Source organism: Melanerpes formicivorus, unplaced genomic scaffold, assembly GCF_026170545.1.
Source record: "Melanerpes formicivorus ecotype bairdi unplaced genomic scaffold, bMelFor1.0.p_v2 SCAF_6, whole genome shotgun sequence".
Taxonomy (NCBI): Eukaryota; Metazoa; Chordata; class Aves; order Piciformes; family Picidae; genus Melanerpes; species Melanerpes formicivorus.
The window spans coordinates 30344722-30357190 of record NW_027142358.1 but is presented as its reverse complement, the minus strand read 5'-3'; the positions used below and the strand labels follow the sequence as shown (position 1 = coordinate 30357190).

The 12469-nt window shown below is 49.0% G+C and overlaps 1 protein-coding gene across 2 annotated transcripts in view; it reads right to left on the bottom strand.

The window, feature by feature from the left end:
- HK1 (hexokinase 1) overlaps nt 1-12469 on the bottom strand; it is a 64059-nt gene that overhangs the window by 26526 nt on the left and 25064 nt on the right. For both annotated transcript variants that reach the window (XM_068140291.1, XM_068140290.1), the window contains 2 exons: nt 9166-9314; nt 2183-2302 (listed from right to left, as the gene is read on the bottom strand). In XM_068140291.1, the coding sequence (XP_067996392.1) occupies nt 2183-2302; nt 9166-9314 (269 nt within the window). The remainder of the gene's footprint in view (nt 1-2182; nt 2303-9165; nt 9315-12469) is intronic.

Below are 12469 nucleotides of genomic sequence, written 5' to 3'. Positions count from 1 at the left end.
AGCAGGGACATCCTCAACCAGATCAGGTTGCCCAGAGCACTATCAAGCCTCATCTTGAATATCTCCAGGGACTGGGCCTCAACCATCTCCCTGGGCAGCCTGATCCAGTGTTCCACCACCCTCATGGTATGGAACTCCTTGTCTGCCAACTGCTATAAATGACCCACAAATCCACCACTACATTTTCAATTTAGCTAATGCCTGTCTGATCCAGAGCATTCAGGATGTAAGTCAACAATAACAAAAGGAAGAAAAGAGTGCAGACAGCAGTCAACAGGAAAGATGTCTCAAACCAGCTCAGCTTTTCATATGCATCACAATATTCACATCTATCACGACAAGAGTCCACAAAGCTACAAACCAGAAAAGCTGAAGCCTAAGAGGCACAAGCAGCCACTGCCCAGGTGTATGTTTGCCCATATCTCAGCTTCAAAACCAACTACACGTCTTGTGCACATTGTCCTCCCAACTGGGATAGCAACAGGAGACAGAAGGGTCAGGGCACCCCTTTCCAGACCAGGAGGCATCCTCCTATCACTCCACCACAAACTCAGTTTGCTGAAGTTTTATCACTGTGCTGCTCTCATTAGCATCATTTAGAAACCCAGCAGAGCCCCGTGCAGCAGCACAGGGAAAGCAGGGGCAAAGCCCACTCTGCAGGCACAGCTTTAAATGGCCCATTGTCCCAGGCAAATTCAGGAGGCTGGTCAAACCACACTGGCAAAGAGCAGCTCCTCTCAGCCTGGCAGGACTTTCAGCTTTGCCAGCAAGGCCTTGGCAGCAGGGAGGAGTCTATGGAATGCAGTAAGGTTGAGTAGGACCCAACCAGGCAGTGCCACCTTGTCGCCCTTGGAGAACTCAAGGACAACCCTGCCTCCTTCTGCTCACCAAGCACAGGAAATAAGCACCCAGGCAAGCACAGCCTCACAGAAGCAGCAATCCAGGAATAAATGTGGCCCACAGAATCTAGAGAAACAGATTTATCAGATGCCTGAAATATCACAAAAACTCTCAGAAAGAGAGGTGAGTTTTTTGTTTGGTTGGTTTTTTAGTAAGAGACGCTCTCCCTTGTCTCTTACTGTTCTCCTCCACGCTGCCACTGCTCATCTCCAAGTCTCCACAGGTGTCCCCAAGCCATCCCACATGCTACCTGCCTGCCCCTGCCCCACATAAGCATGATTTCATCCCAGCTGGCTTGAGCAAACCAGCCCACAAACATGTACCATGCAGCTAAATAACTTCCTCAAGGGCAACTCAGCTGCACGACCACACCCCCAGCATGACTCCGCTGCAGTCAGCGGCCTGAGCCTTACCATGCACCACAGCCAGACTGGAGAGCTGCACCAAAACTGATTCAGGACGAGGCAGCTCTCTGCTCTTAACTACATTCAGACCCTGAGTTAGTCAGCGCCCTTGATTTCAGCTTTCAGCATTGCTCAAGGAGTATGAAACGTAGTAAAAATCGTGTCTCACCTGGCCCTCCTCAGCACCAGCATCTGGGGAGCTGCTGCACCAGGCTAACCTAGAGACCTGCAAGCTAGAAAAGCAGGTCGTGCTTCAACAGTGCAGCCAACTCAGCGCTGGGCCTGGATGTCACTTTCCTGCATTAATTTGCTACGCCGTCGCCATAGCGATGCTGCACCAGGAGCGGAGGCTGCTGAGTCGTTTGTGAGACAATGAGCAAAAGGAGGAACATTTCGTGGCAGCCTCATCATGGGAATCTCATCACTCACTTCACACATGGTTATTTCCATCCCTTTGTGAAGCACGGCACGTCCAGGTGCCCTGCCCGATCCCCCTCGGCTGGGTGCTCAGGAGGGAGACCTTCATCCACACTGGTGCATGTGCTTGTGAAGTTCAGGAAAACCTGAGCTGCCAGGCTGGGTTACACCAGTTAAAACCTCATGGAGGGGTGAAAAAGGCTGCACAGGAGGCAGGAAAAACCACTGCTGTGTTTACATGGTAAACCATAACACTTGAAGAGCTCCTACAAAACATCAGATGCCTCCTTCGTCATCTGTTAACACCAGGCTGAACGTAAACACAGACATTAAGTCTGACAGTGAAACACAGCATTCATTTATCCCCAAAATGAGACCTGCCCAGGACACTGCTTTCATGGCTTTGCTTTAATTACATCCTGCTTCTTTTGCATAGTAAGAACATTGTGACATCATCTTACCTCGTCCAGCTTGGATTGTCGACAGGGGAACGAAAACGTAAACCCAACTGGCAGCTTCTTATCTTTGATTTGTTGTTTCTCCATAAAGTCTCCCAGGCACTCAGCAACATGATCAAAAAGCTGCAGGAAAGAGGAAAGTGTGAAACCAATGGGGATTAGAAACACAGTTTCAGGGAGAAAACACCTCAAACGAGGTAGGAAAACTGCGGCTGGGCGAGGGGGAAATCTCTGCTCCCCATTTTAAAAGCTCTTTGAATGACAAAGCAAAGAAAATGCTCTCTGGCAGTGTACATTAACTCCTTTAAGGATAAATTATTAAGTGCACTCTCCTTTTACATTCACACAAAAATGCTTTTCCTGAAACAGGCATCATGTGGCTCTTGAGTCTGCCATAACCTTTCTACTTAACATCTGATGAGAACAAACACTGCTCTTTTAACCTTGCAGTACCAAGAAGGAGCAGCTCAAAAGAACGTGAGGATGCAGTCCCACACCAGGTTGAGCCCGTTACAGCTAACACAGAAAAGATCAACATTTGCTTCACTCCAGCACTGCTGAGATCAGAGAAGCCAGTGCTTTGCAGGAGCCACCCAAAAGGACATTGTCTCTCAAATCTACTCCTGAAGCACACAACAAACAAACAAAAAAGGAAACCCAGGGGATTTGTCCAAATATTTACAGTATCACAGTATCACTTAGGTTGGAAGAGACCTCGAGGATCATCGAGTCCAACCTGTCAACACAGACCCATGACTAGACCATGGCACCAAGTGCCACATCAAATCTCCTCTTGAACACCTCCAGGGATGGTGACTCCACCACCTCCCTGGGCAGCACATTCCAATGACAAATAACTTGCTTGGTGAAGAACTTTCTCCTCACCTCGAGTCTAAATCTCCCCTGGCGCAGCTTGAGACTGTGTCCCCTTGTTCTGGTGCTGGTTGCCTGGGAGAAGAGACCAACCGCCTCCCGGCTACAACCACCTTTCAGGGAGTTGTAGAGAGCAATGAGGTCACCCCTGAGCCTCCTCTTCTCCAGGCTAAACAATCCCAGCTCCCTCAGCCTCTCCTCACAGGGCTGTGCTCAAGGCCTCTCCCCAGCCTTGTTGCCCTTCTCTGGACACATTCAAGTGTTTCGATGTCCTTCTTAAACTGAGGGGTCCAGAACTGGACACAGGACTCAAGGTGTGGCCTAACCAATGCAGAGTCCAGGGGCACAATGACTTCCCTGCTCCTGCTGGCCACACTATTCTTAATGCAGGCCAGGATGCCATTGGCCTTCTTGGCCACCTGGGCACACTGCTGGCTCATGTTTAGGTGGGTGTCGATCAGTACCCCCAGGTCCCTCTCTGCCTGGCTGCTCTCCAGCCACTCTGACCCCAGCCTATAGCTCTGCATGGGGTTGCTGTGGCCAAAGTGCAGCACCCAGCACTTGGACTTGTTAAATGCCATCCCATTGGATTCTGCCCATCTGTTCAGTCAGTCGAGGTCCCATGTTCACATGTTCTGGGAAACAACCCCAAATGGGAACATTTTATGCACTGTTTTGCCAAGGCTGAACCATGCAGGCAGCCTGCACTAGGCTTGCAGCCACCAATTCCTACCTTGAGAGCACCCTGTGACACCATGTGTGCCCAGCAGCCAGGCCAGGAGTCAGGCATGCCAGGAAGCTTGTGGGCATGAAGGCAAGGGATCCCTCTTTAATCAAGCTATCTGGAAAGCCCCTGGGGAAATTTGCAACGCTCAGAGCCCAGGTAGCTTCCAACACTCAAAGCTCAATTCAAGCCCTGGCAACTGAAGCAACAAAAATACACATTTCTTTCTACAACTGTCAAGAAGTCAGAAGTGCCTTGAACTACCACAAACAGAAGTCAAACTAATTATTACCAAGTCACCACCTGCCTCAGAAGGTAGATATTTTAACTCATATTTTAACTCCCTGGAATAAACAACAAAACAAACAAAAAACCCCAAAATAAACCCCAAACAAACCCCAACCCTATCTGCAGCACTGGTGGGACCAGGTCAGGAGAACTGCCCAGAAGACTGGGGGATAATTGGGAGGGAGCACAAAAAGCTATCTGTTGGTTGCAAGTAGCCTGCACAGCTTTATTAAGCACAATTACCCAAAAAAAATGAAGAGGAACATTTTGCTACTCAAAGCAGGTCAAGAAGTGTGTGTGTGTGTGTGTGTGAGAGTGTGTGTTACAATTTAACAGAGGACCTTAAAGCCAGTCACAAAATGAGGTCAGATTTGATTAAACAGAAGTACAGTAGTTTTCCAGGGAAAAATGTTGCCATTCATAGTCCTGGGCAAATCAAGGACATGTGCAGTGAAACAGCCTGGAAAAAGCTACCTACACTGCTGCACCTCTGTAGGACTGTTTTCAACCCTGCTGATGAGAGAGAGAGAGAGGGGAAAGAGAGCTGGGAAAACAAAGAAGTACAGCTAAGTAATAAAGTATGACAAGGTCTCCAGGAGGAGCAGAGGCATATGGCTTTATTTACATCTCAAAGTATCTTGCTATACACTCAATCCCTACTAAACTTGCACCTGCTCCCAGGATTACAGATGATAATCAAGGGCTAACCTCAACCCCCTCGGGAAGTCACACAGCAGGAAGCAGAAATACTGACTGTGGATGTTGCTGCATAAATCCCTCTCATGCAATGAGCCATGACTGCATAGGGAAGAGACAGGACCTGCTCTGCAAGTCCAGCTGAGAAGATGCCTCAGCATTCCCAGTGCGCTCCAGAAAGTCCATGCACCTGCTGGTGTTCGTCCATGCAGTCCTGGCATGACCTGCTGTGAGTTAGCATACAGACTTGCTGCAAGCAATGCTGCAGCCGTCAGTAGGGCTCTGGCAAGCAGTGGGATCCATGCCACAGCCTGCATCGGCAAACACAAGTCCCTGTTAGCCACATTCTTGATGCTACAGCAGCAGTCTCTGGTCAGCAGTGCATGGGCTGACTGTGCTGCAGCTGGTAACAAAGCACAGAGGAAGGCACTGCTCAAGAGGACATGCATCAATTTTGCTACACTTGGCAGCAGTAAGATTTTTCCCTAAGGGGACTCAAGGAAACATCTGTATGTGTCTGTGCCCAGACTGGCAGCCAAACCTTGCAAATGCCCAATAACTCTTGACAAGACAGCAGAAGCCATGTTACAAAGTACCTGCAGATTTCATCCAAGCAGGGCAAAGTGACTTAAGGATAAATCCAACTTCCTGCCAACCACATGTATGGAGTAGGCAATGGAGTGAGCCAAATATTGCATCAGGGAGACAGAGTGGACAGCACAGCCACGAGGAAAGGACCAGCCAGGCTTTATACCTTTACAGACCTGAATCAATACAACCATGAGATGCTGAGCAATATGATACCAGGCTTCATTACTTCCTCTGGCTATGAAGTTGCCTGCTCAGGTCAGGCTCCAAGAAATCTCCACAAGGATCCATTTGACCAGCAGCCAGCAAACTTTGGCAAGCAGCTGGAGGTCTGAGCTCACGCTCAAGACCACAAACAGGGAAGATTTAAGATGCAAATCCATAACCTACCCCCAGTGGCAGCAGGACAGAAACAAACACCACCAAAATGAAGCTTCAGGCACGCTCCCATTTGCTATGCTGACACCAAAGACAGGCTGCTTGCAAATTTTAGGCCTGTTATTACACTGCTGAAGTCAATGAGAGTTTTGCCCTTGACTCCTTGACAGGGAAGTGTCTCTGACTGGCCAAGCTGTCAGCCTGTGCCTGAACAGATGGGCAAAAATAGAGGTTTGAATGCAATATCAAAATGTGCTCCTGAAGGATGAAGCCATAAATCACAATCCTTTCAATAAGCTGATTATGTATTAGGCTTTGAGAGTATAACTCACTGAAGTTAATGACACAGCTTGCTGAATAACATCATCTTAGTAGCCTACCCAATGGTTAGTCCAAGTATTCCACTAACCTGGCTCAGAGATTTCAGAGAACCTCAACCCTACACATCAGTCATAAGCACCAAATCATCCCCTGCCCCTGCACCTCCTGGGCATCTGCCATGACTCCCTGTGAATTCCCACAGCAAGTGTTTTTAGTTGTGGCTGGATATTGTTGTGGGACAACTTTGAACCTGGATGCAGCTCTCATAGTGATGCTTCTAGTTCTTCTCTTCTTTTGCTAGTACTGAAATACTGGCAGTAACTGTCCCTCTGAGGGTAAGTGGAAGCCTTGCTTGCCTCTCTCTCAGTCTAAAAACTGTGACAAAGCTTATCAGTCTGAGCTCCATGCTGCTGGTTCCCAGCAACCAAATGGCCTTTGGATATTTAACAAAGCCCTGCAAAGAATGTAGACTTGACATCTCCTTTTCTGGCTTCTCCTCCACCAAGTCTCCCCTTAAGTCAGCCTGTCTTGCCTCCCAGGAACAGACACTTGCCCCTTGGTTCTCCAGCTCTTGATACTCTCTCATGGACAAGCAATACCAAACCTGCTGAAAACTATCATATTAGTCCATACCTGCCTCAGGGCAGCCCACCCAACTTTCTTGCCTCTACTATCCACGGGGAGCTCAGCTCAGCTCTCCTCCAAAAACTGTTTCATAGGAAAGCCACTGCATGACCTTTTGGCCAGCTAACAAAGTAATAACATCAGGAAAAGTCTTTACAAGGAAGGTATTTTATTGCTGTGGATCAGATATCACAGCAATGCCTCTTACAAGCTTTGATTATCTTCTTACACTCACTGACAGTTACTAGATAAGTATGTCAAAGGCATTACAGTGACTACAGTAAATATATTAAGGGTAAAACTGTCTTTTTTTTTTTTCTTTCATGTTTATTCTTCTGCAACAAGCTCTAAGTTTCCTGCAGGTCTGATACTCCTAACACCACCTCCTTCTACCAAGAAATGTAAAAACATCTTGCTGCTTCCAACAATGAACACAACCTGTTCTGTCTTACACTGACACTGAGACAAGTCTGTCAGTAAATTTTTCATTCTGATCCACCTCCTGACCATAAAAATAGAATAAATTCTTCCAAGGAACCTGATCTGAAATGTGAAGAGATGGATCCAAATATTTTCTACTCTTGGAACATGGAAGACTAGGGGGGGGGAGGGAACCAACACCAAAAAAACCCACTCTACCATTTATTTAGCATAAATTAAGTTGAGGTTGTGCCAAAACATTCCCTCAGCTTCCTGTCATTTTTCTCATGCATCACAGAATCAACCAGGTTGGAAGAGACCTCCAAGACCACCAAGTCCAACCAACCAGCCAACCCCAACCAATCAACCAGACCATGGCACCAAGTGCCCCATGTACTTGTGCTGCTCATGAATGCTGAGCTGCCCAGACTGCCAGGACAGATATGTGTCCAGAGAAGGGCCACAAGGATGAGCAGAGGGCTGGAGCACCTCTCCTATGAGGACAGACTGAAGGAGTTGGGGCTGTTCAGTCTGCAGAAGAGAAGGCTCCCAGCTGACCTAATTGTGGCCTTCCAGTATCTGAAGGGGGCCTACAGGAAGGCTGGGGAGGGACTTCTCAGGATCTCAGGTAGTGATAGGACTAGGGGGAATGGAATGAAGCTGGAGGTGGGGAGATTCAGGCTGGATGTGAGGAGGAGGTTCTTCACCATGAGAGTGGTGAAGCCCTGGAATGGGTTGTCCAGGGAGGTGGTTGGGGCCCATCCCTGGAGATGTTTAAGCCCAGGCTGGCTGAGGCTCTGGCCAGGCTGATGTAGTGTGGGGTGTCCCTGCCCATGGCAGGGGGGTTGGAACTAGATGATCCTTGTGGTCCCTTCCAACCCTGCCTGATACTATGATACTATGTGGCTGCCTCTATCCCTCATCTAAAACTACAATTGCAGGGCTGGTCACACTCATTGCTTATAAAGACTAAGTTGTTTTCCTGCTGACCATCCCTGCTTGTGGAAAGAAACTTTACTACAGCAGCTGGAATTTTTACTTCTAGGCCATTTCCTCCCCCCCCCCCCCCATAACTCAGCCAAACGTCTGCCACACAATGACAGCACCACCCAGGTATGCTTTATCACACTAACTGCTGCTGCCTATTTGTTTTTGATGTCTACAAAAAGCTGTAGTTGAGTCTGTACACACTGCAGGTGCAACTCTTAAGATGCTAAGGCCATTTTGGTGGTGTTTTTCTAAATTGGCAGTGTGAGCTAATCTTTAGCAACCCTTTAGCTAGGGTTGTTTAGTCATCAAAAGATGAGCCTAAAGGGAGACCTCATTGCCCTCTACAATTACCTCAAAGGAGGCTGGAGTGAGGTGAGGGCTGGTCTCTTCTCACATACAGGTGACAGGACAAAGATAAAACAGCCTCAGATAAAATAGCCTGTAGACAGGCAGAGGTTGGTCTCTTCTCCCAGGCAACCAGCACCAGAACAAGAGGACACAGTCTCAGGCTGCACCTGGGGAGGTTTAGGCTGGAGGTTAGGAGGAAGTTCTACACAGAGAGAGTGATTGCCCATTGGAATGGGCTGCCCAGGGAGGTGGTGGAGTCACCATCACTGGAGGTGTTCAGGAGAAGACTTGATAGGGTGCTTGGTCGCATGGTTTAGTTGATTAGGTGGTGTTGGATGATAGGTTGGATGTGATGATCTTGAAGGTCTCTTCCAAACTGGTCTATTCTATTCTACTCTACTCTACTCTATCCTATTCTACTCTATTCTATCCTAGTCTAGTCTAGTCTAGTCATGCCTGGGGAGGGTCAGGCTGGATATTAGGAAAAATTCCTTCACAGAAAGGGTTATCAAGCACTGGAAGAGGCTGCCCAGAGAGGTGGTGGAATAGCCATCCCTGAAGGGATACGCAAGACGTGTGGATGCGGCGCTGAGAGACGCGGTTTAATGGTAGTAGCGTAGCAGTAGGGGTGGGACTGTGGTGAGCTCTAGGTGAGCGGTTGGACTTGATGATCCTGAAGGTCTCTTCCAACCTCAACAGTTCTGTGGTTGTATGATGACAAAGGAGAGGTGCTTACCCGAGTCCCACTGCCGTGCATGATATCTTCAGGGGTGTTATAAATTTCGCTTTCCATTTGCACCGTTTGCTTCTTCTCATGCGACACCTTCACCCGCAGGATTCGGAAGTAAGAGCCCCCGAGATCCAGGGCAATGAAATCTCCTTTCTCTATGTGGGAAACAAGGCAGCAGCGATTAGAAATTGTACGCCACACAGATCTGAGAAACATCAAGCTCTTGTAACACACAGGAAGGGAAACAGCCAGTGGCTACACAGTGAGAAAGTTCTAACTGCAGCATGTCCACGTGAAGCACCAACCTCATTCCCTACAATGTAACATGAAGTTGGTGCCACACCAGCACCAACCACCACTGACACATAGAACTGCAGAATCATCAGGGCTGGAAGGGACCCCAAGGACCATCCAGTTCCAGCCCCGCTGCCACGGGCAGGGACACCTCACACCACATCAGGCTGCTCACATCCACATCCAGACTGGCTTTAAAAGCTTCCAGGGATGAGGCTTCCACCTGGGCAACCTGTGCCAGTGTCTCACCACCCTCTTGGTGAAGAATTTCTTCCTAACACCCAATCTGAATCTACCCACTTCCAGTTTTGCTCCATTCCTCCTAGTCCTATCACTACCTGACATCCTAAAAAGTCCCTCACCAGTTTTCCTGTAGCCCCCTTCAGATACTGAAAGGCCACAATAAGGTCTCCTCAGAGCTGTCTCCTCTCCAGACTGAACAACCCTAAGTCTCTCGGTCTGTCTCCATAGGAGAGAAGCTCCAGCCCTCTGATCATCCTTGTGGCCCTTCTTTGGACATGCTTCAGCATGTCTGTCTCTCCCATGTAATAGGAGCTCCAGAACTGGACACAGTACTCAAGGTGGGGTCTCACCAGAGTGAAGTAGAGGGGGAGAATCACCTCCCTCAACCTGCTGGCCACACTTCTGGCGATGCAGCCCAGGATACAATTTGCTTCCTGGGCTGCAAGTGCACACTGGTGGCTCATATTGAGCTTCTCATCCACCAGCACCCCCAAATCCATTTCTTCAAGTACATATACACATGTACAAGATGCACATGTAATTGCAATGAGGCTTTATCCAAACAGAAGGGACTCACAGTGGGCAGCCTGTACCTAGATCTCCATGAGGGAATGGGCAGAGAAAAGATCTCAGGAGAAAGCCAGAAAGTCATTGAAAACAGAGACAGTAACAGGAAGGGAGGTGAGACCACTGAGAGCAGCCTTTTAGCTGTAAATGAGCCTCTGTCATTTTGGCAAATAACAGTGAATAGTGGTTAGACTGTGCACTGCCCTGAAACCAAATTACACACAGATGGAGTTAAAGCAGGAACCACTTATTTCAGCCCTGGAAGCTGAGATTCACTGCAAACTGCAGTGAGAGAACACAAGTCAGAGAAACAACAGCCTGAAAACTCACAGGGTGGCACCCCGCTGCCGCAAGAGATATTCAGAAGTTGGGATCCCTCGCACAGAGCTCCTAAATAACTTCCCAGGAGCCAAGGAAACAGTTAGGATACTTCCATCTCCCTCTGTGGTAGAGAGGGGAGTTTGGATCTCAAAGTTCTGAAGCCAAATCCACTCCCCTCTCCCCACCCCAGACTGTGGCAACAGAGATGCATGGTCGAGCTGAGGAGTGACACTTCCAGCACCTCCTGGAGAGCAAGGCAAATATACCTGACTGAACCACTTGTGCTATCTCACCTTATCAAGGAGGGAGCAAACAAAGGCAACAATCATTAAGGTCTACAAAAAGATAATATTTAGGGAAGCAGTGTGGACAGTTTGTCACACAGGAGTGCGTGGCCAGACTGCAGTTAATCAGTGAGGCTCTTTGGAAGCATTTGTGTCTGCACATGCTATCCCCAGGCCCACTGAGGCAGCTCGGAGTGGGATGAAGCACAGGTGAACAGTGTTTTCTCATCCTGGTTTCCTCATCAACCTTTCTGCCATCTCTGAAGAGTCCTATGCCATAGGCAGGACAAATTGCCTTGCCCACATCCTGCACTGCCAACACGTATTGCCAGTCTCATCCTGCAGCACTCTTTGGCCTCTCCATCCTTCCTTTCAACTTCAAACTAGGACTTTGGGGAGGTCATTCTCAACATCACTGTATTTTCCTTTCTGCTTAAATCCAAGACATCTACCAGCTGGGAAGACTGGTACCTTTTGATCACAGAATCACCAAGGTTGGAAGAGACCTCAAAGATCATCAAGTCCAACATGTGTCACCTCAAACTTCAACTCAGCTCTCTGAGCCAGTATTTGGTGAACTATTTACCCACAAGGATTTCCTGCCCCAGCCTTGCTTCTGATATTGCCCTGCCCAATCTCAAATCAAAACTCCTAAAGCTTGGCTTCATGAATTGCTCCACCTCATCACTCCATGCATCTCCAGGAACCCCCTCCCACTTGGTAAAGCTGATTAGCATTCCTTAGAAGGGAGGCCATCCAGAGGGACCTGGACAGGCTGGAGAGGTGGGCACAAGCCAACCTCAGGAGGTTCAGTAAGAGCAAGTGCAGGGTCCTGCATCTGGGTCGAGGCAATCGCAGACACAAATCCAGGCTGGGCAGGGACTGGCTGGAAAGCAGCCCTGAGGAGAGAGACTTGGGGGTGCTGGTGGATGAGAAGCTCAACAGGAGCTCTCAGTGTGCACTTGCAGCCCACAAAGCCAATCAGATCCTGGGCTGCAGCAGGAAAAGTGTGGCCAGCAGGTCAAGGGAGGTGATTCTTCCCCTCTGCTCAGCTCTGGTGAGACCCCACCTGGAGTACTGCATCCAGTTCTGGAGCCCCTATTACAAGAGGGATATGGAGGTGCTGGAAGGTGTCCAGAGAAGGGCCACAAGGATGATCAGAGGGCTGGAGCACCTCTCCTGTGAGGACAGACTGAAGGAGTTGGGGCTATTCTGTCTGGAGAAGAGAAGGCTCCCAGGAGACCTCATTGTGGCCTTCCAGTATCTGAAGGGGGCTACAGGAAGGCTGGGGAGGGACTGCTCAGGATCTCAGGTAGTGATAGGACTAGGGGGGATGGAATGAAGCTGGAGGTGAGGAGATTCAGGCTGGATGGGAGGAGGAAGTTCTTCCCCATGAGAGTGGTGAAGCCCTGGAATGGGTTGTCCAGGGAGGTGGTTGAGGCCCCATCCCTGGAGGTGTTTAAGCCCAGGCTGGCTGAGGCTCTGGCCAGGCTGATCTAGTGTGGGGTGTCCCTGCCCATGGCCGGGGGGTTGGAACTAGATGATCCTTGTGGTCCCTTCCAACCCTGACTGATATTATGATACTATGACCTCTATCAGGA